The 27,292-nt window shown below is 48.0% G+C and overlaps 1 protein-coding gene across 2 annotated transcripts in view; it reads left to right on the top strand.

The window, feature by feature from the left end:
- The window catches only part of PRKCB (protein kinase C beta), a 317,015-nt gene that overhangs the window by 142,689 nt on the left and 147,034 nt on the right, over positions 1-27,292 (top strand). For both annotated transcript variants that reach the window (XM_034988039.1, XM_034988038.1), the window contains exons 4-5: positions 19,929-20,040; positions 20,373-20,501. In XM_034988039.1, coding sequence (XP_034843930.1) covers positions 19,929-20,040; positions 20,373-20,501 — 241 coding nt within the window. The remainder of the gene's footprint in view (positions 1-19,928; positions 20,041-20,372; positions 20,502-27,292) is intronic.

Genomic DNA, 27,292 nt, shown 5'->3' with positions numbered 1-27,292 from the left:
TTGGAGGTGCTCTGAGGGTTGGCCTGTCTAGCTCCGAGGCTAGGCTGTCATTAAATATCCGAAGAGCTGTTGTATAGATTTTTTTTTATCTATAGCTTCAAAGGACAGAATCAGAACTGGGGACCATCTCTTCGGGCTAAAGAAGAGCAGCCCAAACCACCGGGTTGCTGTGTAAGGATATTAACTCCCCATCTCAGTGGAGCAGAAATCAGTTGTCATGGTTGATGTGCTAGATGTGGGTTTCTACCACATTGGTGCCTCTTTCACTGGTGGTGTTTGGTTGTGTGCAAAGGAAGTCCCCTTTGGTTAACTCGAGTTAGAAAGGAATTTATTGGGAAAGCTGTGATGCACTTTAGAGAATTGGAAGAAAACCGGAACGATCAGACCAGCTGTATCTGATTTTGGTCCTTGTGTTGCTTCGGTTTTAAATTGACATTCCGGAAGAAGGGAGATTATTTGGTCAAGTTCACGTTACCTCAGTAGCCCTTGGTTGGGTCTTTACATTGTTCCCTCCAAGAGTAAACACAATAAACACTGTGGGTAGGATGACTTTCAAAGGGAAAATGAGGCATTGCTACAAAAAAAAAAGAGGAAGCAGAGAGGTTTGGCAGATCAAAACAACACACCACCAGTACAATTTCTAAATGGTGCTTTGCAGAATATAGATAGGTTGAGTGCTTAAGGATTCTTTGGGGAGCCTGCTAAAACCAGACTTCACCTGAAAAAATACAGACAAGAGCCTGGAAATAGGTATTTTAAAGTCCTTCAGGTAATTCTGATGGGTCGCTGAGTTTGGAAACCAGGGTAAGGCAGTACCATGTCGTGGCTCTGAGCCCCGAGTGGCTGGGCTTGCATACCGCATCTGCCACTCACTCACTGTCTGGATCATCTTGGGCCGGTGACCGGACTTCTGCCTCAGTTTCCTCGTCTGTAAAAAGAGGATAAAATGAAGATCAAATGAGTTAATCCACGTTAAGTGCTTTGTGCCACACCTGACACCGAATTCTTGCTAATACTCTAACCACAGATGGTCCTTTCAAGTTTAGGGAGTGAATTTCAAAAGTCCAGGCTTGTTTTTGGCACGGCATGCATCCATCTTGCCTGCCACAAAATGGAAATACGTAGACACCTCCCGTGGGCTGGTTGGAGGGAGAGTCTAACACAACGATGGCGGTGTGATAAAATGCGCTTCTTCCAACCACCGTGGAGCGAGTGCCCCGCGATCCCTGGGCTCCCGTTGGCCGAGTGCCTGCAGAAGTAGCGTGGAGAGGGCAGAAAGAATTGGTTCTCAATAACCATTTGTGTCTCACTCTCATAAAGACACAGCACTTCATGCTGTGGAGGAAGAAGCAAACCCGTGATGCGTGGCGTCCCGAGAACAGAAACGAGCTCTTTCTCCTGTGCAGAAAAGGGCAGGGCTGCCGTGATTTGAATGAGGTGCAGATGTCCCGTCTTATGAATTATTTTGGCTTCTCTTAGTTGGGGGCAGATTGGCCTCAGAGCCTGATAAAGGCAGTTTCCCAGAGATTTAGCCCGTGGAGGCTGCGGGCTTGGGGGAAGTAGAGAAATCAAAAGGTAGATGACTCTGGAGAGAGGCAGCCGGCAGGGATGTGAAAGGCACAGGTCCCGGAGTCAAAAGACCTCATTTCTAGTCTTCCTACTGTCTCTTAACTTTTGTATTCCCAATGGCTCCCCCTACCTCCAGTGGCCTGGAATTCTAGGATTTCTTTCTTTCTTTTTTTTTTTTAAAGATTTTATTTATTTGACAGAGAGAGACATAGCGAGAGAGGGAACACAAGCAGGGGGAGTGGGAGAGGGAGGAGCAGGCTTCCCGCCGAGCAGGGAGCCCGATGCGGGGCTTGATCCCAGGACCCTGGGATCATGACCTGAGCCGAAGGCAGACGCTTAACGACTGAGCCACCCAGGCGCCCCGAATTCTAGGATTTCTAAATGCAGTATTTTTATTTTATTTTTTTTAAGTTTCTTTAAAAAAATTTTTTTTTTTTTTTTTTTTTTTTTGTAATCTCTACACCCAACATGAGGCTCGAACTCACGATCCTGGGATCAAGAGTCGCATGCTCTTCTGACTGAGCCAGCAAGGCACCCCTCAATACAGTATTTTTAAAATGTAGTAACATCCAAGGGCCAGCATTCATAGGTATAATTCTGTTTTAAGCACTTTACATAGAATAACTCTTTATTCTTCCTCACACTCTAGAAATCCCATTGCTATCATCCCCATTTTACAGATGAGGAAACTGGGGCACTCAGAGACTAAGTGACTTGCCCCAGGTCACAAGACTAGTGACTGGTAGAGCCAGGATTTGAACCCAGGCAGCCTGGCTCCCAGGGCCGTGTTCTTACTCAGTACCTCCAGCTACCTCATAACTGCAGCCCTGTCCACCTGGACAAATCTCACTGAAGCAGACAACCCTCTTCTCTGAGAACTGCCTTTCCAGAGAATGCACCCCCCGAAGCTCGGGGATGCTATAGCCTTGGCCCCGTTTGGGGGCCCATATGCATGTGGACATCTGTCCCAAGCTGGACCGATCAGATTCTCTCTTTAGGGATTTAGAATTTGGAATTAAGGGTGCTGGTTTTAGTCTGCAAGGGTCACATGGTTTTTGAAAACTGTTTATGGGGCATGAAAAGTGTTCATCTTGATGAATTCCCACACAGCAAACATGTCCCTGGAACCAGAAGCCCTTCTGGGTCCCTGTCCACTTCCCCCACCTCCAACCCCTTCCATAAGACCAGCGACCCAGGCCAGCAGTAGTTTGCTGGCTTTTTTTTTTTCCCCCATTGAACTATTTATTGTCATTTTACTTTATTTTATTTCATTTCATTATATTTCAGAAAGAACATTGAACATAAGATCTACCCTCTTAACACACTTAAATAAAAGATTTTATTATTTATTTATTTATTTACAGAGAGGAAGAGCACATAAGCGGCGGGGGGGGGGGGCGTGGGGGAAGGGAGAGGGAGAGAATCCCAAGCAGACCGTGCACTGAGCGCAGAGCCCAACATGGGGCTTGATCTCATGGCGCTGAGATCATGACCTGAGCTGAAACCAGGAGTCAGATGCTCAGCTGACTGCGCCACGCAGGCCTCCCCCCCGCCGCCCCCCGCCCCAGTAAGACACTTTTAAGAGCACAATACAGTACTGTTGACCACAGGCAAAATATTGTGTAGCTAGAGTTTACTCATATTGTTTAACTGAAACTTGATGCCCATCGATTGGTAACTCCCCCTTTCCCCCCTCTCCCCAGCATCTGCCAGACACCATTCCAGTCTTTGATTCTGTGAGTTTGACTGTTTTAGACATCTCATCTGAGTGGAATTAGGCAGTATTTGTCTTTCCGTGTCTGGCTTAGTTCATTGACATCACGTCCTCGCAGTTCATCCATGCCCCACATGGCAGTATTTCCTTCTTTTTGAAAGCCTGAATAATATTCCATTGCATGTATATACCACATTGTCTTTATTCAGCCATCTGTTGTTGGACATTTAGGCTGCTTCCACATCTTGGCTATTGTGAATAGTGCTGTAGTGAACATAGTGTGCAGATACCCCTTTGAGATCCTGATTTCATTTCTTTTGGATTAAGACCCAGAAGTGGGACTGCTGGATCGTATGGTGGATCTGTTTTTAATTTTTTGAGGACCCTCCAAGTGGGCTAAGGACCTGAATAGACATTTCTCCAGAGAAGACCTACAAATGGCCAACAGATAACATGAAAAAAAAATGGTCAACGTCAGTCATGGTCAGGAAATGTGAATCAAACCCACAATGAGATGCCACCTCACACCTGTCGGGATCGCTGTTATCAAAACAAACCCAAAAGACAACACATGTCAGCGAAGATGTGGAGAAATAGGAGGTCTCGCACACTGTTGGTGGGATGCAAAATGGTGCAGGTGCTGTGGAAAACAGTGTGCCTTCTTTTGAAGTCTGTACAAATAGAATTATCCAGTAGACTGGGGCGCCTGGGTGGCTCAGTTGGTTAAGCGGCTGCCTTCGGCTTAGGTCATGATCCTGGGGTCCTGGGATCGAGCCCCACATCTGGCTCCCTGCTCAGCAGAGAGCCTGCCTCTGCCTCTCCCTCTCCCTCTGCCTGCCACTCTGCCTACTTGTGCTCTCTTTTTCTCTGTCAAATAAATAAATAAAATCTTTTTTTTTTTAAAGATTTTATTTATTTATTTGAGACAGAGAGAATGAGAGACAGAGAGCATGAGAGGGAGGAGGGTCAGAGGGAGAAGCAGACTCCCTGCCGAGCAGGGAGCCCGATGCGGGACTCGATCCCGGGACTCCAGGATCATGACCTCAGCCGAAGGCAGTCACTTAACCAACTGAGCCACCCAGGCGCCCCATAAATAAAATCTTTAAAAAAAAAAAAAGAATTATCCAGTAGACCCTCTTTCCTTTCTCCTCTACTTTCCTCAGTGTTTTGTTTGTGGCCCACATGACTTTGGAAGGACGCATTCCATTCCATTTATCAGGATTTCCAACTTCAAAGCCAGCGGGGGATGGGGGGCTGGCAGATAAGTAAATGAATCGAATGTGTGATAACAGCGAGTGTTCATCTGGTGTGTGTGCACCCCTTCTGGAAGGAGAAGCCTCTACCCCGCTCCAGTTTTTTTTTTTTTTTAATTCCTGCTTTTTAAAAGTCCAGATTTTTTCATTTTTTCAAGAGAAGTCTGAATCTCCTAAATTTAGATGTTGACAGATAACCTGAGAATGACAACTGCAGTGTATTTTAAGCACATTTTTGGGACTGGGTTCATGCTGTGTATCACCAGTTAAAACCTCTACATTTGTAGGTGGGAACTGTCTGTGGAAGGTCTCTCCCACCCTCCTTCTAAAGGGAGAAGAGAAAATGTGGATTTGGTCAACTGAGCCTTCTTTGAGGAGTATGGGCAGGGAGCAGCAGTCGAAGGCAGAGAGCCTTAAAAGTATGCAGAGGTCCCTTGACCCTGGTGGCTGGGTGGAGCTTTAAATTGGCTAGGGCATCCCTTTCGCTCTGTCTCTGGACCCTGCCCCCTAGGGAAGCAGCTCCCCGTACTGCCCTCTTATGTTCTAGCAATCTCCAAGTCCAGTGGGATGGGCCAGGGCTCTGGCAGTCCCATACCTCTCCTGAAGGCTTTGGGAGGGGTCATTTATCGCTCTGCATAATTATCAGGTGCCTCTGCTGCCAGGGGCTTGCATAGACGCCTTCCAGGACTCACCTTGGCTTCCTGTGTTTGGTCAGCGACCCTCATCATCAGGCCTTGCTATTCTAATTCTTCTGAATTGGGAGAACCAGGCCAGTTCAAGTCTCACCGTTTCCAGATAGTGAAAAACATTTGGAGAGTTTTTGGCATTTACTCAGCACCTTCCCCTGATTTCTGGGCTGAAATGGGTTCTTCTATTTTTAAACATTTTTGGGGGGCTTGCATTTTTAGTGGTAGTTTGGGAGTGAGGGCAGAGTGAAACATTTCAGGCTCACGTTGTGTCTTGCATGTTAAGAGTGTGGACTCTGGGGCTCCGTCGGTTAAGCGTCCGACTCTTGGTTTTGGCTCAGGTCATGATCTCAGGGTCGAACCTCTCCTCAGGCTCCGTGCTCAGCGGGGAGTTGGCTTGAGATTCTCTCTCCCTCTCCCTCTGCTCCTCCTGCTCATGCTCTCTCTCTCTCTCAAATAAATAAATAAATCTTAAAAAAAAAAAGAGTGTGAACTCTGGAGCCGGCCTGCCTCGGTTCAAAGCTCAGCTTTGCTACGTACTAGCCCTGTGACTGTGGATAAGTAACTTACTCTGGCTGTGCCCCTGTTTCTACATTTTCAAGATGAGGATGGTAATGTGCCTACTTCCTGTTGTATCAAACAAGTTGTGAGTATTAAATAAGGTAATGTATGCAAAAAGCTTAACACAGCGCCTGGCATATTATGTAAGTGCTTGACTCAGAATCTTGGACCCGATTTTGCTTTCAATTCTGGCTTTGCCGTCCAGGCTCTGCTCCGTAATTCTGCACCTCAGCCCTTCCTCATGCAACTGTCTGTCTTTGTTCTTCTCCACCCTTCAGCTGTGATTTTCCAGAATCCTGCTGAGCAATGGTCCCTTCCTGGGGCTTCTTCTTCTGTGTTCCTAGACTTCCCCTACCTACCTGTTCTCTCCATTGTCAGCCCCTGGCTAGTATTTATAGCTAACATTTATATGATGTCTTTCCTATGCCAGTCACTGTTCTAAGTGATTTATATGCACGAACTCATTGAAACGTCACCCATGAGAAAGATCCTCTTTCTGCGCCCATCCTACAGAGAAGTTAGCTGACTTGCCAGGTCACGGGACTAATACAAAGCTGAGTCTGAACTTGAACTTGGTCTGGTTCTTGAGCCTGCTCTCACCCAGCGCGATATGCTGCCAGCCACTCTTCTCCATCCCCAGAGACAGGACCTCAGCCCAGGCTCCATCTCCCCTCCCTGGACCAGTAGCCTCTTGTTCTGATTTCCTCTCTGTCACCTCCACACTGCAGGGGAGTCATCTTTCCAAAAACCAGATGCGATCATGTCATCGTCCTTGTTGGAAACATGTCGGTGGCTTCCAACTGCTCTTGGGGCAAAGCTGATAGTGGGACGTGGCTGCTAAGCAAGGTTGTCAAACATCTCTCTTCCTTTGCCATGCTGGCCCATACACAGACCCCCTTATTCTGTTGCATTGAAATCCCAAAGGGTTTGTGTGCCTGTTATTCCTGTCATTCTCACAGAGTCGCCTTTGGAAGAGAAACTGTAGGGTCACCCTACTCAGATGCTGCTTCTGTGCTGGGCTCGTATCTCTCTTCTTCTCCTGAGTTCAGTGAGGCTCCATCCTGGTTGCGCCTCTCATTCATCTGCAGAGTTGTAGAACCCCATACTGGTACCTGGGCCCATCCCAGACAAACCACTCAGAATCTCTGATGGATTCAAAGCCTCCCAATTGACTTTACTGTGCATCCAGGGTTAAGAACCCTGGTTGACTTGAAACTTATCCTCCAGACCACAGCTCAAGCGTCACCTCCTTAGGGAAGCCCTCCCTGACCTCCCCGACCAGGTCAGTTCCCCCGATTTTTTACTCCTAGAGCACCACATACCTCTCCTTGCTGTCACACATCACAGGGTGACTTTACATTTACTTACATGGTGACAAAGAGCCCAGATTCTGCATCCAAATCACTAGCTGTGTGACCTTGGGCCAGTGACTTAATGTCTCTGTGTCTCAGTGTTCTCCCCAGTAAAATGGGGATAATAATAAACCTATTTCACATGATCAATGAGGGTCAGGTGTGTTAATTATATGTAAAGTCCTTAGGACGGTGCCTGGCATATGTTAGCTGTTACTCTCATACTAATACCATTGACCATTGAACAACATGGGTTTGAACTGCATGAACACTTACGCATGGATTTTTTGCGGTTCAGTACCGTAAATGTACTTTCTCTTCCTTGTGATTTTTTTTTTTTTAATAACATGGGTGGGCACATGCCGGGCACATCACAGCTTCCATAACTGTGGAGCAGATCATTAGGGTAAGACTCTCTATGGTCTTGTGGTGCCCGGAGTCCCAGGTGCTGATGGTGGCCCAGCAGGCATTGGCCTCAGCAGCCTCCCTCATGTCCTTCTGCATGAAGGTCCTTTCTCCTCCTCCGAAATGCAGGCTTGGGCACCCCGAGGCTTCTGGGGCAGAGGGAGCTGTCAGGAAGCTGGGCACCGCGCGCTACACCCAGAAATCAAACTGACGGCGTCTTGGCAAGTTGAGTGATGCTGTGTCCCAGTCTTGCTTTTGGGCGATCCTCACTCAGCAGGGAGAGAGAGGGGTGCTTCTCCCTCTGTGGACTCATGGCACCGTTGGGGGAGGAGGGGCGGCGAGGGGAAAGGAGGCATGTGCGTGTGTTGTGGGTGACGAGGATTTATTTATACTGCCAGGCTGTGATCTGTGGCAGTGTGACTGGTCCCTGAAAGATGTCTGTACGCTCTGAGCAGTGAATTCACATGACGACCTCTGCAGGAAGAGGCGGGGCAAACTCTCCAAAGAGCCTGGACCCTGAAGTGTCAGAACTGAAGGCCCCTTGGGGAATGCTCTGTTAACCCCATCGTTTTCTTTCTTTTTTTTTTTAAAGATTTTATCTATTTATTTGAGAGAGAGAGAGCACAAGAGGGGGGAACGGGTGAAGGAGAAGCAGACTCCCTGCTGAGCAGGGAGCCCGATGCGGGACTCGATCCCGGGACTCCAGGATCATGACCTGAGCCGAAGGCAGTTGCTTAACCAACTGAGCCACTCAGGCGCCCCCACCCCCCGCATCGTTTTCTGAAGGGGGAACTGAGACCAGAGCATACAGTGACTTCCCAAGGTCACAGATGGAGTTTTCATTTTAAGTTCACATTTATGGGGTCCAGACACTGTGCTACAGCGCAACATATAATCATGACTTCATTAATCCTCACAAACCTAGAAAGCAGGAACTTTCCTTTATTATATTAGACAGACACTTACATGGTATTTACTGAGCACTCTCTTACAAATATTAACTCCTTAACTTTTCATGAGAATGCAGAGCTCTTGTCATCATTTCCACTTTCAAGATGAGGCTACTGCAGCACAGAGAGGTTAGGTAACCTGCCCGAAGTCACACAGCGAGGATGTTGGCGAGTCAAGATTCGATGGCAGGCAGCCTTGCCATGCAGTGCATACTGCTCTGATGTAGTGTCTCTCCACATGACAGAGACTTGGCTCCATTCTACAGGTGGGAAGGTCAAGGATCTTATAGCGTAAGTAACTTGCTCAAGGCTGGGAAGTTAAGAGTTGGGATTGAATTCAGACTCTAGCTTTAGACTCTGACTCATGAGCTCTCTACTAAATTCCCTCCCACGGGGGCTGGGGTCTCATGGCTGAGGGGTCTGAGCTGGGGACAGGGAATGGAGGCTAAGGCAGAGCTGGCAGCCAGGCAGGTGGCAGTGGGGTGGTGTCAGCCAGGTGTCTACCTGGGTTGAAGCGGGACCCCATGCAGTGGACTAGCGCCTCCTGGGGCAGGGGCAGAGTCCCAGCTGGGTGCTTTCTGTCGAGGTTTCAGATCCTAGCTCACACTTCACTTCTCAGGGAAGCCTCCCAGACCTGTCTGCCCAGCTCTGAGCCCCTCACTAAAACTCTGGAAGCACCGCGAGCTTTGTGCTTCTTTTACCAATCTCCTCGGAACGAGGCCGGGAGCCCGCGACGACAAACCCTGAGTCCCATTCTGCTCGTCCAGCCCCTGATACACTCAACCAATATTTGGTGAATAAATGGATAAATAAATGAATGGCTTCTTGCCTGAGAGGAAGGAATCGGTGCAGGAAACCCAGATCGAAGTTCAAGAGGTGGGAATGTCTGTGGGGTTTCCTGGGACAAGTCACAACTCAGTCGACATAGGGATGCCCTGGCTGGCAATAATGAATAATTAATAATAACAGCTGATATTTATTGAGTGCCTGCTGTGTGTCAGGCAACTCTTTTAAAGGTTTTAGGTAATTCAAACCCCATGACCATCCCCGGAAAATAAATATCATCATTATCCCGAGTTAACACGAAGTATGGAGCCTTTGAGCAACACGGCCAAGGGCACAGACAGGTGGTGGTAGAGCTGGCTTTTGAATCCAGGCAACCGGACCTGGGGCCTCACCCTTTAAACACCTTACGAAATCACCTCTTCCTGGCAGACGGAATCCCTCACCTGCTTGGAGGGGTGGGGCTTCTCATGCTCTGCTGACTCAGGTACCAAGTTGGAGCTGAATCCGCCCGTTGCACACTTGATGTCTTTCATGAAGCCCCTTAGGGTTGGAGTTGGCGTGCAAGTGCACAAAGCCTTCCAGAGGAAGGAAGGCGACTCCTGTTCACTGTGAGAATGAGGACGCCCTCTTCTACCCGAGGGTGGATCTCTGTTTCTCTCTGAAGCCCCACGCATGTGTGTAGCTGCCGTTTCATATGGTCTCCCGCGGCTGTCTTGGGATCGGCAGGAGGGATTCCGGTGCCGGCAGGGGCCAGCGAGTAGTGAGTGGGGACCGTGGGGACTCGCAGACTTATATGCCCCACTCGAAGGGCCTGGCCAGGACTCATGTCCAGCCCGTGGCTACCACCAGGAGAGCTGGGCCAAGTTTCTCTAGTTCTGAGCTTCTTGCCAACGTTCTGTGGCAATCTGAGCGATGCAACGCCGCCGGAAAATCGTGGCTCCCCGCAGCTGTGAGTCTCACCCCGAAGCCTGGAAATACATCCCTGCGAGAGATTGGCATGCTTGCTGTGGACGGTGGCCGGCCTCATCAGGTTAAGAACCACTGACGTAGCTAATGAATTGAGATCGTTTGTTGAAATAACATGTAAACCCTGGAAAGGCAGACTAGGTTAATGGCAATGAAGAAAAGTTTAGAAAAAACAAGTTTTCTGGAAGGACGTGAAGGACTCAAATTACTTGTGAATTCAACCCCCCCCCTCTTGTCCCCTGCTAGCCCTGACTTGACATCACCCACCTTACCCACCCACCGCCTTCGCTCAGCTCCAGCTCCCAATGCTGCGCTGTCCCTTGTTCTAAATTCTGATTGGCCCAGTTCTTCCTTCATAAACTGCACGTCACTGACCAGACCTTGGTCCACTCAGCATTGGCTGGAAGTCTGAGGTCAGATGCTCTACTCCACTGGGCTGATGCTGTAGGTGGGCATTTTTCTAGAGGGACAGTAAGTAGGGTTGGCCAAGATTGGCCTTTCCAGTACAATCTGGAAATCTGTGTGGATGAGAATCACCATGAACGTTTTCAAAAGTGGACAGTAATGCTGAGGGTAAGGGTGGGTGGGTATAAAGTGCATGTTTTCAGATGCTCAGTTATTATAAACCTATGACGTATTAAAGTTTAGTGTGGAACCGAGGCTGGGATAGAGAGAAATCAGTGGAGCATAAGAGAAAATTTAAAAGTGAACAAAAGATATATGAGGTGATATGATAAAAGAGGCATTTCAGGTCAACAGGAAGAAGATACATGCCATACGTTTGTTGTTACAACTGGCTACACATTAAGAAAAAAAAATGAAGGTCTTTCCTCAGAGCTCCTGCTAAGATGAATTCCAAGGGAAGTAAGGATTTCAGTGCAGAAAGTGAAACTGTAAGATGTTGAAGAAAATACTGGGAAGGACTTTCTAAATATAACAGCAGAGACATAGACTGTAAAGGAAAATGAAAAAATTGGCACTTTATTTAAATACACACACACACACTTGCCTTATTATATGTTGAAAAAAGAACAACAAAATTAAAAGGCAAATGAGAAACTGGGAAAATATTTACTGCCTATATCTGGGCGAAATGATTCATATCCTTAATCATTATATAGGAAATGTGTTACAAATCATTTGGAAAGAAACAAACTTGAATTTAAATACAGGCAAAGGGTATGGATAGAAAATTAATGGTAACAGTGAGCATGTATTAAATGTTTATTTCTACCAAGGACTACTAGGCAGTTTCCAGGCATTCATTCATTCACTGAACCCTCATTAATTTAGAAATTAGATATTATTATTATTATCATCCCACTTTCAGACACAGGAGCGAACACTTAAAAGGGTTAAAGAACTGCCCCAGAATCAAAAAGCTAATCACTTCCAGAGCCCGACTGTTAGGTTTGAATGTGGCTGTTAATTAACCCCTAATATGGACTTCGATTCCAGTGCAGCTCTTAATGCAGGAAATCCTATTTAAAATTCTCCCCAAGTTTACACAACAGAAGCACGGCCTTCCAATCAAACAATTACGTATTTGCAAAGGGGCGGTGGCTGGAAGAAGGCGGGGAGTATCCAACACTTGAGCAAACTGTCACCGGGCATGAACACTTACACAGCGTTATCAGCTTTATTGACTTGCTTCTCCAGGAACAAAACGAGAGATCTTCACCAAATTACAGTCTCCCCCTTTCAACTGCGGGGCGCGCGTGTGTTTACAGCTTCTCACATGAGCCGCGTTTCACAGTCCGCAAACCTTGGTCCACACAGTCCCCAGGAAGGCTTCCCTCCTTCTTTGCCTCTTGGGAAGCTTTGGTATTTTGCTTGCTGTTTGGGGTATAGCCGGTATGGTTGGGTCACCCCGGCTTGCAGTGGTACCTGCTGTGAGATTTTTTTCAATCTCGTGGCTCCCGGAGAAACCCTTAAATATTCTACTTTCCATCAAAACCATATAAAGATATGTGTGAAGTCCTGCCCCCTGTTCATTTTGTTTCCTCCCGCCTCCTTGATGAATACTAATGTTAGCTTCTCTTCTAGTGTATCCTTCCAGAGTTCCTTTACGTGGGTATGAGTACTTTAGAATACAGATACTTTCTTAGCCCGCCTCACTTTCTCGCACAAAAGGTAACATGCAACATAGACTCTTCTGCACCTTGGGGTTTTTTTTTTTTCGGTTTCACTTAAAAATATGCCCTCAAGATTTTCCCGTATCAGTGCAGAAGACTCGTTCTGTATACCTACCTGAGCAGAATGCCACCGCGTAGCTACATTATGATTTACTTAAGCAGCTCCCTACCTACGACACTTGGCTTATTTAAAATATTTTGCTGTTGGGGCGCCTGGGTGGCTCAGATGGTTAAGCGTCTGCCTTCGGCTCAGGTCATGATCTCAGGGTCCTGGGATCGAGTGCCGCATCGGGCTCCCTGCTCCTCGGGAGCCTGCTTCTCCCTCTGCCTCTCTCTCTCTGTCTCTCATGAATAAATAAATAAAATCTTTAAAAAAAATAAACAAATAAAAATCTGTTAAAAAATTAAAAAATAAAATATTTTGCTGTTATAAATAATGCTGCAGCGAGCAACCCGTATGCGCATTTTATTTCCTATGTATGCAGGTTGATCTCCAGGATAAATTCCCAGAGTGGGAAGAAGCATTTGTACTTTTCATGGATAGTGCCAACTAGCAATTGGCCTGCCCACCAGGGAGATATGTATCTGTGTCTCCCCAACTTCTGAATGGAGACGGTTGGGATGCACGTTTTAAAATTTTATTTTAGGAGTTGGCTCTTTCACTTTAAGGTGTATTAGGAAAAAACATAATTTGCACATCAATCCCACGAGTTCACACACTTACAGAATTTTATTTTAAAATAGGTTTATTTACGTAAAGGGCATGCTGAGTTGAAGAAAAATGGCAAGGACGTATTATTGGTAGTATGTGGACATACAGAATTATGACGGCTCAAGACCAACATTTGGGAAATGTCACTGTGATGATTTTTTCTCTTCGGGATAATGAAATCAAGTGTTTGTACTTCCTGTGTGGGGGGCGCTGTGCTGGGAGCCAATCCATGAAGCCAGGCCATGAAATGCACAAGGCACCAAAGACTCAGAGAGGTTAAGTCATTTGCCTGAGGTCACACAGTTAACTCCGGAGCCCCTGTTTGCAACCTTCCCTGTGTTCTGACGGTATTTCCAACTGGGATCTTCAGTTTCACCTGGCCCATCTGCCTCCTGGGAAATGTACCTTCAGGGGCTTTTGTGGCCTGTAAATTCCAGGGATGACACAGTCCAAATTTCCAGGTTGCTTTTATTCCTCCTCTGACTGATGTTGTTGGTGCGTGTTTTCTTGGCCTCCGTGCTTCAATCCAGTTTCCTGATTTCCTGCAGCTTTGCCTCAGCTCAGCCAAATTTCAGCCCACCTGTGAACAAAGCCACACAGCCCATTCAGACCGAGAAAGGCTATTTTAGGCTGTGACTTAGATGTTTAAAGATTTTTTTTTTCCTTTTGGTTTCTGATCTGTGCTTCCTTCCTCCTTAGCTGCTTGCGCCTGGAGTCAGGTGATGAGCCAGTGATGCTGAGCCGGGATCTGCCTGTCCTTTGGGCCTGGGGGTTGGGTGTTCATGGTGAAGACTCTGGCTTGGGGGTAGTGGTAGGGATCCCCCAGCAGCCCGTCCCAGGATGGTGCTGCATTTGTTTGAGATGAAGGTTGCCATCATCCGTAACCGCCGTCAGGTGGGAGACCCTCTGGGGAGGCTGAGGAGCAGGGAGGCAGCCAGGTGACACGCAGGTGTCCCCACACAGCTGCCTGGCAAATTTGGGATTTCAATCCTGGCTCTCCCATGTTCTTGCTTTGAGACCTTGAATACATTACTTCTCTAAGCCTCAGTTGGCTCATCTGGAATACCAGGGTAATAATAACTCTTCCCCCCTCAGCCTGGTGAAGACTTAATGATGTGATACAGGACACTTAGCGCAATGCTTGGCAGATAGGCCGTGTTCGATTCGTGGTGGCAGTAAAAGTCCGATAGTTCATTATTATTTTGTTCTTGTGATTCAGCAGTCTCTGGGAGCAGGATCCAAAGTGGAAGGAAACTTAGAAATCCAGGCTCACCTAGCAGAAAGCATGATGAAACTTTGACCCCGTGAACTAGCGGGGAGAGGAATCATGCCAGGATCTTGTGGAAACGTGATTCCCAGGGTGGAAGAGATGACCAGGGACCTGAAAATCAAGGGCTGATCCTGGGGTGGGGATACTGTAGTTTCAAACCTATTTCTGAACGCATTTGACCCTGAGCCAAATGGACTCATTCAGGAGGTTAGGGGATGTGTTCACATGGGGGTAGGTTCCCAGCCAGTGCACTGGAGGGAGAGAAGGTGGGGGGTCTGAGAGAGGTCGTAAACCCACATTCGTACAGGGACCAGGCGGGGAGAGGGAAAGCAAGCATGGTGTGAGACTGTAGGGAGTGGCAGGGACTGCGGAGGACAGGAGGACCGGGAGCCTTGTCCCTATCTGCAGGGGGCAACCATTGCTCAGTCCACAGGGACGTGTGTCTAGTGTTGCCATAACTTGTGATTTTTCAAAGGAGCCAGAAGTTTACATTTTTATCTGACATTTCGTGATTTTTAAATGTAGTCAATTAGCTTGAATTTTTAAGAAGTACCATATGGAGCAAATATAGCATGTTTGCAAAGTTGATAATGGCCCCTGGGCTCCAGATTGTGACCTCTGAGCATCAAGGAGGACCCAGTCCAGGGATGGGGATGGGTGATAGACGGACTGGAGGGGATGCAGTCTGTGTGGCCTGGGATGGGGGGAAAGTTCTAACTTAGAGGCTGCATGGATTCCCAGGCTCATCTCAGAGCTGGTCAATGGCCACAGCCTTCGAAGCTGGGAAGGGGATGTGTTTTGGTTAAAGGCCAGGCTGATATTAAACCTGGATGCACCAGCATTACTGTACCAGTTCTGATAATATTGAAATACTTTAAAACTGATTGGTAAATAGCCACTGGGCCCTCTGAGCCTCCTCTTTCTACCACTCATCCACTTCTTCCCTTGCCAGCTCCCTGCCCCCTACCTCTCCACGATCCGGCAACCACAGAGTTAACTCCCAGCACAGCTAAACCTGCTGTTCCTTCTGATTGGTCAGCGAGCAGTACCTGAGCCCAAGTGATTAGAAATATCTTGATGCCCATCACTGGCTGCAGGTAACAGATGCCTACTTGGATTGGCATAAGCTTGAAGGACACGGGACACAGAGGACATGGGAAGAGTCTGATGGAATTGGAGGACAGGACGGCAGGCCCTGGAGGGACTGGAACCAGGAGCTCCCTCCCTCGGGTCACGTGGCCTGTTGTCTTTGTTCCTCTCTGTTCCTTGGAGCCTGCTGTAACAAAAGGGCCACATCAGCCCTGGAGCTGCCTGTGTCCCAGTCACTAAACATGTGAGTGATTTGAGCCAAGTGCCTACCTCTGCACCAGTCACCTGTGTCCGGGGGAGTGGGCTGTCTCAAAGTGCAAACCCACCCATCTCAGAGGCGGCACTGGGCATGGACATGCACCCTGTAAGATTCTCCTTGAGGATCCTAGAGTCATGTGGCTCCCTGCAATGGGACTGTGGCTTTATTCCAAGCTCTCGCAGGTAGCAGGAGGGAGGAGGGCAGAAGTGATCAGGGGATGACCTGATTGGTCTGGGTGATCTGAGGGATTGGTGGTGGTGGTGGTCGGAGGTGGGGGGGGGGGGTTGCTGGCAACTTGAGCCCTCCTGAAAGCCTGGGCAAGGGGAGCCTCCAACAGCCTCTAAATAAACCAGAAACAAATTTTCCTCTGCCATGTGCCCACTTGGCCTTCCTTTCTCCTGTCAGGCTCTAATTCGCCTTGCACAGTGCTCTCCAAGTCATTTTCTAGAACAGCACATGCATGGCTAGGGCTTTGAGTGATTCGCAGTGATGTTTACAGCCCCCCAGCTGCTACCACACCTCAAGACTCTCCATATGTACCAGCCACTGTGCGAAATGCTGGGCTTGCCGAAGCTGGGGAGCCTGGGGCAAGTCCCTGCACCCCTCGGTCCTCATCTGTGAAATGGGTGTAGTAATGTACGTACTTCTAGGGATGTTATGAGGATTAAATGAGTTAATGCCTGCCTGGTAAATCCCTGAAAATTAGTTCCTGGATGAGTAAATGCTCAATAAATACTCTCGCTCATTTATTGAGCACCTTCTATATGCCAAGTACAGTATATGCCCGGAGCAAAATTCCCTTATGTTGCTTGCAGCTGAGCATCGGAGAGATGAAATTAAACATGTAATTACAATACAGTGATTTAAATGCTATGATGGAGAAGATTTGGGAGGGGAAGATATTGGTGGGGTTTTTTGTTTGTTTCTTTCTGCCATTAGAATGTAAATTCAGGGCGCCTGGGTGGCTCAGTTGGTTAAGCAACTGCCTTCGGCTCAGGTCATGATCCTGGAGTCCCGGGATCGAGTCCCACATCGGGCTCCCTGCTCAGCAGGGAGTCTGCTTCTCCCTCTGATCCTCCCCCCTCTCATGCTCTCTCTCTCTCATTCTCCCTCTCAAATAAATAAATAAAATCTTAAAAAAAAAAAAGAATGTAAATTCAATGAGAGCAGGCATTCTGGCTCCTTGCTCACAGTTGTATCCCCAATGCCTAGGAAGACCCTAGCTCTCAGTAAACATTTGTTGGGTGAATGAATGAAAGAAGGAAGGAAGGAAGGAAGAAGTGCTATTGTAGCTGCACTGGAACAGAAAGGCATTAATGAAGTTGGGGAGGCAGGAGAGAAAGGAGAGAAGCTTGGAGCATCCCAGATTCAGAGCCAGGTAGAGCTGGCTCTGAATCCCAGCTCAGCAGTGGGCCAGCTGGGTGACCTGGGGGAAAATCTCTCTCTCTCTCTCTCTCTCTCTCTCTCTCGTCTGAGCCCTTTTCACTGTCACTAAGATGGGAACGAATAACACCTTCCAAATGGAACATCATGAGTACTGGAGAAAGTGCCCGTGAGACACTGGGCAGCTCTCAGGAAATGTTTCATTTACCTTCCCATTCTTTGTGCCACTTGGCATCTCCTCTTGTTGAAGAGACATGATGGGGCAGAGAAGGTTCTTGATCATATGGAGTCAGAAATGCTCAAATCCTTCTCCCTGAGATATTCCAAGGAGATGTATACGTGGAGGAAAGTGAAACCCAGCAAAGAGGCCATTTATTATTAGTTGGGATTTTGTCCCGAATCTCAAGGTTGAGCTCATGAGGCCCTTGGAGACTCCCTTTTTCTATATTAGGTACGCCCAAGGAAATTTAAGCCATAATCAAAACAAATTCTTGGCTATACGAGAAGGTCCACATATCAGGGAACCAGAAGAGAGCACAAAAGCCAAGAAGAGAAAGAGAACTTGCCACAGGGTTTGGAGCAGAGCTGGCCCAAGCCACTCACCCTAACCCTCTCAAGTCTAGACCATGGGGTCTGGAGGCAGCGGCCTCCCGGGAGCAAGGGGGTTTCGGGAGAGAAAGAGAAAGATGGCAGGTGCGCCTTTCCGAACGTGTGCAAGCTCCACCCACTGGGGCGGGGCCAATCAGTGCCTTGGAATCTGACCAGCCAGATCGGCTCTCCTGCTTCGAGGGGAGCAGGGAGTGAGGGAAGCTCTGAGCTCCCCCTACAGGCCAACACCGGTCATGAACAGGTGTTTCCTTGGAGGAGGGTTGGAGGCACTCACTTCTCAGCTCTAAGGTGAACGCCCCCAAAGTCTTTAGTGACTGAAGATTTTTTTAGTCGGGCTTATTGAGATATTGTTTTCATGCAGGGAAAGTTCACCTTTTTTACATACAGTAAAATCCAGTACAGTTTACATATAGAACATTTCAAGAAAAACACTCAACACTTTAATAGCATGTAACATAATATCTACTTATTGGTGTCTATTTGTTTTCACTTGTTTATTTTCTGTCTGTTACTAGAATATCAGGCTTAAGTAAACACATGATGAGCTGAACGAATGAGGGAAGAGAGGGGTAGCATATGGCAAAGACTGTTGTGTCAGATCAGCCCTGGGTGGGAATCCCAGGTCCATGCTCTCAACCTCTGCAGTCCATTGTTTCACGGAGAAAGCAACTTTCAGGCTGACTTTGGGAAAGAGAAGAAGGAGCTCTGTAGTTAGCACAGTGATGGAAGAGCAACTCTTGAAGGAGAAAGACAACATGCAGAGCCAGAGGGGCATGTTTGGAGACGTGAACAAGTCCTGTGTACTGAGAACATAGTGTGCGTTTGGGGAGACTAGTTGAGATTATAAGGGAGATTTAATAATAATGCAAGAGCTTATACTGCTTACGGGGTGCCGGGAGGTTCTAAGATTCTACGTAGATGAATCCATTTATTCTTCCCAGTGGGCTAATAAGCTTGTAGCATTGCCATCACCTCCATTTTATTTTATTTTATTATTTTTTTAAAGATTTTATTTATATATTTGAGAGAGATCATGAAAGAGAGCGAGAGCACAAGCGGGGGGAGGGGTAGAGGGAGAAGCAGACTCCCTGCCGAGCAGGGAGCCCGATGTGGGACTCGATCCCAGGACCCTGGGATCATGACCTGAGCTGAAGGCAGATGCTGAACCAACTGAGCCACCCAGGCGCCCCCATTACCTCCATTTTATAGACAAGGAGACCGAAGCGCGAAGAGATTAAGTAACTTGCCCAAAGTCATACTGAGAAGCTGAGAAGAACCCAGATAGTTAATGCTCTAAAGTCTGTACTTTGAACCTCTATACTATACTGCCAGGTTATGAAGGGCATGTTTGTTAGTTAGGGAACCATATAAGCTGCTGTAACAAATAGCCCCCAGATATAGTGACTTAGGCAAGACAGAAGGTAGGTTTTCTCCAGGTGTCTGCCCAAAGGGACAAGGTCCAAGGCTAGTAGTGTAGTACTATCATTTCAGCACAGGTCTCCAGGTTTGGGTCCAAGTTGTTTGGGGCCAGGGAGGGTTGGACGCATTCTTTTAAAGGGAAGGACCCTAAAGCACACCTATCCCATTGGCCAGAGCTTCATCACATGGCCACACCAAGCTGCAAGGGAGGCTGGGAAATGTAGTCTCTAGTTGGGTGGCCACCCTCTCTGCTCAAACTCAAAGGTTCTATTACTAAAGGAAAGCATGGGTATTGTTGGAAAAACCAGCAGGTTCTGCCACAACCTGCAGGCTATTCATTGGACTTTGAACGCTGTTCTGTAGGGGATGAGGCACTAGCAAATGGCCTTTGAGCAGGGAGGTTTTATGCTCAGACTCGGGTTTTAGATCACTCCAGAGCCCTCCAGAGGCATGCTCAGAGGATAAAGGGGTAAAAAAGTAGGAACAAGGGGACCTGTTCAGCTGCTGTCTCTGGAGTCCTTGCTGCAGGCAGGAGTCAGTAGGTCGGGCTCTCGGGTGGAGGACTGGCGGCACAGGGAATGGGCTGTGGCTACATTGGGAGTCAGCTGCTGTCAGAATCAGTCACTCCTTCAACCACTATTTATCAAATGCACATCTGGGCGCAGAGCACAGTGATGGCCCTAACAGGGGTGAGGAACGCCGGGGCCAGGTACTGTTCTTGGCGAGTCCTCCAGTGATACTCGATGCCCTTTGAGTCCTTGGCTCACCACACTGACACTGGCCTCTTTTGTTTGTTTCTCTTGGCCTTAGGACCCCCGGAGCAAACACAAGTTTAAGATCCACACGTACTCCAGCCCCACGTTTTGTGACCACTGTGGGTCACTGCTGTATGGACTCATCCACCAGGGGATGAAATGTGACAGTAAGTACAATTTGCTCAGTGGCGGCCTCTGCTTCCTCGTGGGTTGGGGGTCCAGGTCCACAGCACGTTCTCCCAAGTCCCGGGTGGGCTGGTGTGCCGGTTGTCTGTTGCTGAGTAATGAGCCTCACCCCCCCTCAAATCTAGCGGCATTGAAACTGGCCATTCGGGGTATGCAGGGTGCGGACTCAGACTTCAGGGAGGACGGACAAGTCCCACCTCCTCTGTCCATCCGGACCTGGGTGGGGGGGGGGTGGAGTGGGTTGGAGGAGCCCTTCAGATGAGACCAGGCTGGAGGGCCCCAGCCTGAACCGCGCTCCTCTCCGCCCTCGCAGCCTGCATGATGAACGTGCACAAGCGCTGCGTGATGAACGTCCCCAGCCTGTGCGGCACCGACCACACGGAGCGCCGCGGCCGTATCTACATCCAGGCCCACATCGAGAGGGAAGTCCTCATCGTCGTCGGTAGGTGGCGCTGGGGCTCCGGCGCCGGCTCCCCGGGTCGACCTGTGTGTTGGGGGAGAGAAAGCTGGTGGAGGGATGGGCAGGGCAGGGGGGGCGGGAAGGGGACTGCGTGACCCTGCCCCCCAAACCCCCCGCCCCCGCCCCATCACAGTCCCTCCCCGCTGCAGGCACCTGCGCTGGCTGGGGCTCAGAAAGGCCTCACTCCCTCTTCTCTCCCTCTCCCTTTCCCACTCTTGCTCGGGGTGTGGAGTGTGCAGTTCTATTTCCTTTGTTAAGGTAACCAAGAAGGAATGCTTGGTGCTTCCGCAGACTTTCCCAGTGGGAGGAATAGTCTTGGTGACAAACACCAAATTCTGGATTGTGACAACTTGGGCAGGAGTGGGGATGCCGTGTGCGTCACTGGGGGCTTTTGGCGTATTTGAAATAATTTCTTTCTTAAACCTGACGGTGGCTACGGGGGTCCTTGTTCTAGGATTCCCTATACTTTTTGCACTTCTGAAGTATCTTGTAATGATAAGAAGGAGGGATAATACAGCTGGTAGGAGGGGTGCAGGAGGACTAGGGGGAGAGAGGAGCAGGGTGTCTTTGGCTTCCGGAATGGAGCATTCAAGAAATACATGCAAAGCTCCAGCAAAATGGAAACCTGGCTTTGCTGGACTGGTAGATACTCAGCCATAAAGCTACCGTAAAACCCACACTGAACCAGACAAGAACGGGACTAAAACCTTGGAGGAATTCTCTTCTCAAATGCTTGTGACACAAACCATAGACTTTATAATGAATCAGTCAGTATAAACTAGGTTTTATGACTTGGTAACTTAGGAAACTGATCACAGAAGGGATTGATTTTGCAAAACTTGGTCTACTTCTGAGGCTCCAGTTTGGTTCGGCATCTCTGATGTGTTGAGCCCTATGCAGGGAGGAGCTTCACTTACACCATATAAAAGTCGAAAAATATCCCTGTAAAATACAATCCTTGTTTTAAACTGAGGTTCGGGATACCCAGTGGGCTCTTTGGAAATATGCATCCCATTGAATTGCTCTTTTCTCTAAAAGGAAGGCAAGTGGCTGACTTCTTCCCATCGGGATGTTTGGGGGTTCCCCAGAGAGAAGCAGGCAGTCACTGGTTCTAGAGGAGGTTTTCCTGTCCGTACTGTCTTAGCTTCCTGGAGCTGGAGTGGGGCAAAAATGAGACCCTGCTGCCCTCTACTGTCCGTCTCTAGGAACTGTGCTGGCTCAGGTCTGTTACGGGGGCATCCGACATTGATGGAACCCACCCATTGTATACAGGACCTTACTTAGTATAACACCCTCAAAGTCCATCCATCCATTGTTCCCACCAAAAAAAAATAATAATTATGTGATTTGATAGAGGTGTTAGCTGACGCTATGGCAGTAATCATATTGCAATATATAAATGTGTCAAATCAACACATTGCCCATAAAGGTACACTGGGTTATATGCCAATTATATTTCAGTGAAAAAGCCTCCCACGTTATCTCTTTCATCCTCACAACAACCTTGTGAAATATCTGTTATGCTTGATTTATGAATGAAGATGCTAAGGCACAGAGAAGTTAGGCTTCTAAGAACCTACACCATTAGCAACAAAACAATAATAAAGCAATAGCTAACGTCGGAGTTTTTAAAAAATGTGTCAATCACCATGCAAAGCACTTATAGGCAACATCTTGTTTAAATATTTCGAGCAACTCTAATGCGCTAACTAGTAGTATTATCATTCTACTCATCAGGAAATAGGCTTAGAAAGCCACACATTTCATCACCTAGGTCTGTTAGACTCTCTAGTATGATATACTAGGTTACTTTTTAGCTTGGTCCCCCTTCCCCCACCTTATTTATTTCCTTTGTGGTTTAGCTAGGTTACCTCTTATGGGCATTTCTTGGGGAGTCTTTTTCTGATGTGGTACAATACAGCATCTCTTCAAATTCAAGGTCAGAGTCTTCCTCCTTACTCGAAGGTTTGCTCGGCCATATCTTGATCACAACCTGATGATTCTCTGGCAATCCCACTATGTGCCTATGAACCGGGGGTATATAATCTCCCTGCTGTACCAAAATGCCACAAACTGGGCAGCTTGAAATAGCAGGAATTTATTTTGTAACTCTTCTGGAGGCTAGGAGTCTGAAATGAAAGTGTCAGCAGAGTTGGTTTGCTCTGGAATGCTCTGAGGGAGAGTTTGTTCCATGCCTCGCTCTTAGCTTCTGGTAGTTTCCATCAATCTTTGGTGTTCCTTGGCTTGTGGATCCCGGTCTCTGCCTTCATCATCACATGGCATTCTTCCCTGTGTGTCTCTGTGTCCAAGTTTCATCTTCTTATAAGGACACCAGTCATTGGATTATAGCTTCTCTAATCTAGTATGACCTCAACTTAATCACATTCACAAAGCTCTCATTTCCAAATAAGGTCACATTCCTGGGTACTGGGGTTGGGACATGAATATATCTTCTTTGGGGGACAAAATTCAACCCATAACAAGGGAAAGGGAGGCAATTTGGGGCTCCCTTAGAGTTAGGGGCAGAATATCTGCATGCTCAGGATTCTGAGAGCATGGTGTGGTTCTGAGAAAACCGAAGTTTTCATAGTTGTGGTTTTCCAAGCGCTTTGATACTGGGCCATTCAGTGGAGAGGCAGTGTTGTTGCCGTCCTATGGAAGAGGAGCCCAAGACTCAGCGAGGCTGGACAACTTGTCCGGTATCAGAGTGGGGGTGAGCAGCTGGGTCTCCCAATGGCAGGTAATGGTGGCCCCCTTCTCCGTGCCCGGTGCAGTCAGTCCAGGGCGTGGGCTTGTTGCTTGCTTGATGGTAGAAGAACCTGATGCTCTGACCGCAGTTCTCTAAAAATAGAGCCGAGATGGAGATTTTCGTTCAAAGTGATTTATTGGGGCTGCTCGTGGGAGAAGAGGAGCAAGGGCAGAGCAAGAAAAGCTAAGCAAGAGAACAGTCTCCCTGGAAGACTAGCTTCGGCCTGATCCTCCCTCCTGCAGGGAGCTGGCCTGTCAGGGTCGGACAGTGCTGTGGACTGCACTGTCTCCCCCTCCCCCACCCCAACCATTCCTATGTTGAAGTTCTAGCCCAATGGGACAGTATTTGGAGATGGGGCCCTCCAGAGATAATTAGGGGTCGCTGAAGTCATACTGGTGAGGTTCTCTGATAAGACGAGTGGCTTTATAAGAAGAGGAAGAGAAACAGATTTCCCTCTCTGCACCATATGGGGGTACAGCAAGAAGGTGGCTGTCTATAAGCCAGGAAGAGGGCTTTCACCAGGAATCTGATATGGGACTTCCCAGCTTCCAGAACTCTGAGAAATAAATGTTGTTTAAGTCACCTAGTCTCTGGTGTTTTGTCATAGCAGCCTGAGCTTACCGGACAGTCGGTCTTTGCTGCAGGCTGCTGGGGTGGGAGGTGGGAGGGTGGTGTTACCTCCCAGGCTAGGTGGCTTCCGTGTGGCCCACGGCGATTGTCTGGACACGGGGCAACTGTGAGCCCTTGACAGCCAACACTCACAGCAGCTTGGGGGTGGGGGCATGGGGCCAGTGTGGAGGGTCTTGGACACCTGGATGTCCCTCCAGTCTCCCAAGCATCCTTCTGGTTTCGTGGTTGGGACTCCAGGCCCTCCTGCTTGATCTCAGACAGGTGGATCAGAGAGGAGAGAGCCCTCCCCAGCAACACTAGGCCAGATCACCTCACTTCATCAAGACCATAGAGGCACGTTCGGTGTTAGGACTCTCCACTCACCAGTCCACGACACTTTGCCACTTGCTCTGACTGTCTCATGCTCTTTGGAGATCCCAATATCTCCAGAGCAGGTTACAGCTGCTTCTGGAAGATCTGAAGGTTTCCTCATCGCCCTTGGCTCCTGAAACCCAGGTTTTATATCTACTGTCAGGGATCTTGCAAGTCAAGATCAGAATGGAAATCCAATCAGTTCCCCTTCTTTTAAAAACCCATCAGTGGTTTCTCATTGCCCTTCAGACAGATAAATTTAATGTCGCGGCCTCATTCTCAATTCTCTCTCTCTTCTGCTTTTCTTTTAACCCTTCATCCTGCCCAGGCTGCCCCCCACCTTTGGACCTCTGTACCTTCTGTTCCCTTAGTCTGGAATGCTCATCTTTGCCCTCTTGTCTTCTTCCCACAGGTCATTCTTCCCCTTCTTTGTAGGCCTCAGCTCACCTTCACTATCAGGGAAGCTTCCCCTAGCTTCCCGCCCTACTAGATGCTCATGGTTTCTGAACTTGAGCTTGTGTCAGTTATGGTTTTATGGTGGGTTGATTATGTCTCTATCTCCCACTGGGCTTGAAGCTCCATGAGAGCAGGACGGTGTCTGCTTTGGCTCATACTCTCCCCAGCACCTCGTATGATGGACATCACTAAATATTTGTGGCATCAGTGGATGTGTGAGGGTCCTGATGGATACCAGGACTGCCCAGATGACCTCCTTAATCAGCACTTCCTGAAGTGAGGAGTTGGAGTTCTGCAGATAAGTCCTTTTACACGCTTATTCTTAGAGGAAGGAGACCTTACAAAAACTCTTGAGGACCAGGTCCCAGGTAAACAGCAAGTATTACTGAGACTGGGACCCACTCTTTGGAATCATGACCACCGCAATTCCCTGGATAATGCAGAAAAGACCCAGAGCAGTGGGACTTGCAGAGTAATAGGAAACCATGTGGAGCTCATGATGCCGAGTGTTATCCTGGGAGCAGGCCGTGTAATGTCAGAGGCCCACAGGAAAGTTGGACAGCACTCCTAGAGTTGATAAAGCCGGTGTCCTTACACATATGAGCCCCCTCTCAATTTAGTATCTCTCTATTAACATAACAACTGGCATCCCATTGTTTACATCCCCACCTATATTACAGCCATCTGCAAATCCTTAACCATATCCATATCTGTATCCATAACTGGATCTCACAAAAATTGGGACTGTTTGGAAAGAAAAGCAGAAAGAGCAGTTTTTTTGATCTTTCTCTTCGGGACTCCTGTCCAGTGTTCTCACCATTGTATTGTGCTCTACAAAACCCTTCTTATGGAAGCATCTCCCAGAAGACTTAGGTCCTCCCAATACTGTGGTATTTTAATCCTTTCCAAGAGCTGACATTCGCACGTGAAAAGAAGAGCACCAAAGAGATGTAAGTCCTCAACAGGTGTTGGGGAAAGTTGAGATCACATCTTCCTATACACCAGATTCCAAAAGAGGTTCTGAAAGTACTCTTTGGAGAAAGGAAATGGATGCTGAAGGCTCACAGAAGACTCTCATTTAAAGAACTGTGTCAGGGTAGAGAAGGTTTTGCCATCATGGGGACTCAAACAAGGGGAAAAGAGTATAAGAAAACCAATGGGGGCCCTTCACCTTGATACTCCACTTGGGTATCTTCTAAAACCAATATGGCAGGACTTGAAGACTGGAGGGCGGGCCTGGGTGTGTGCTGTACCCTGAGGAGTGAGGTGGGACGTGTGGGGCTGGTTTGGAGGGATTAGGTGTTTACAGTGTGAGAAAGGTAGCATGTTATAGAGCAGAAAGGTGAGATGAGCTCAGTAAGCATAGGTGTTCATTCATTCATTCATTCATTCATTCATTCATTCATTCATTCAGGGAGGGCCTGAGTACCAGCTTGGATCCAATGACCAATGAGATCTAGTCTCCATCCTTAGGGAGCTCACAGCCTACTGGGGGAGATAGGCATAGATCACTGTGTTGCCAGGTGACAAGAAGTGGCGGGGGGTGGGGGAGTGTAGGAGACTGAGTTGTTGAGTGTGGCTTCCTTTCCCTACATTCAGGGTACAGACTCCTCTAGAATCCACTCACTCCCTCTCCCAGTCATTCAATTGTTCATTCAACAATATTGAGTTCCTACTTTTTGCCGAGCATATTCTAGACCCTTGAGTTACAGCAGGGGATGAGACAGGTCTCTGCCTGGATGAACATGACAACCTTGCCAGTGTCTGGGGATCCTTGGGATCTTTCCACACCTTTCTTCCTTCTGCTAGCCACAAGGAATCTCATGCTTGTCAGGCTAAAGTCCACTCCCTGTCAAAACCTTTCTCAAGACACTCTGTGCCCACAAATCCCCTTCATGAATGTGATCTCTTCTTTAAAACCTCTGAGGTTTGGGAGTTTGGAACACAGAGCAAGAATGACCTGAGGCTATTTCTACTTTTTGCACTTGCACATGCTTTCACTAAGATGGCTGTCTGCTTGAAAGGGAAAGAGAAGAGGGGAGGAAAAGGAAAATGTAAGGAAAGAAAATACAGATGGAATAATAGCTCAAAATATGACCCAGCCATGCATCAATGGCAAGGACTAGAAGGTGGTCATAAATTAGGCCACTAGGGGGCAGTCTCTGCCTTTAAAGCCATTCCTCCCCAAAGGATCTCTTTCCAAAGATGCCCAAGTTTTACAGAATGAAATGAAACCACAGCGTCATCATTGTCCATATTGGAAGGCATCACAAAGTACAACTCAGCCCCCTCTCCCTTACCCCTACGAAACAGCCGAGTCACTGAGGCCCAAGAAAGGAGGTCACTTCTCAAAGCCACACATCATGGAACAGGGATAGGATCCAGTTTTTGCGGATTTCCCCCTCCCTTACACATTACCAGTTAGTATTTTTCCCCCAAATGACCTATTATGAGAAATGTCCAACATACAGCACAGCCGAAAGAATTTTATAGTGAACACCGTTTGTTCACCACCTAGAACCTGCCATTAACAGTCTACACTTGCTTGATCAGTAACCATCCATCAATCTGTCTTATTTTTGATACA

Source organism: Mirounga leonina, unplaced genomic scaffold (genome assembly GCF_011800145.1).
Source record: "Mirounga leonina isolate KUSES-001 unplaced genomic scaffold, KU_Mleo_1.0 Mir_448, whole genome shotgun sequence".
NCBI classification, from domain to species: Eukaryota; Metazoa; Chordata; class Mammalia; order Carnivora; family Phocidae; genus Mirounga; species Mirounga leonina.
The sequence above is the reverse complement of the archived record's forward strand: the minus strand, read 5'-3'. Positions and strand labels throughout refer to the sequence as shown.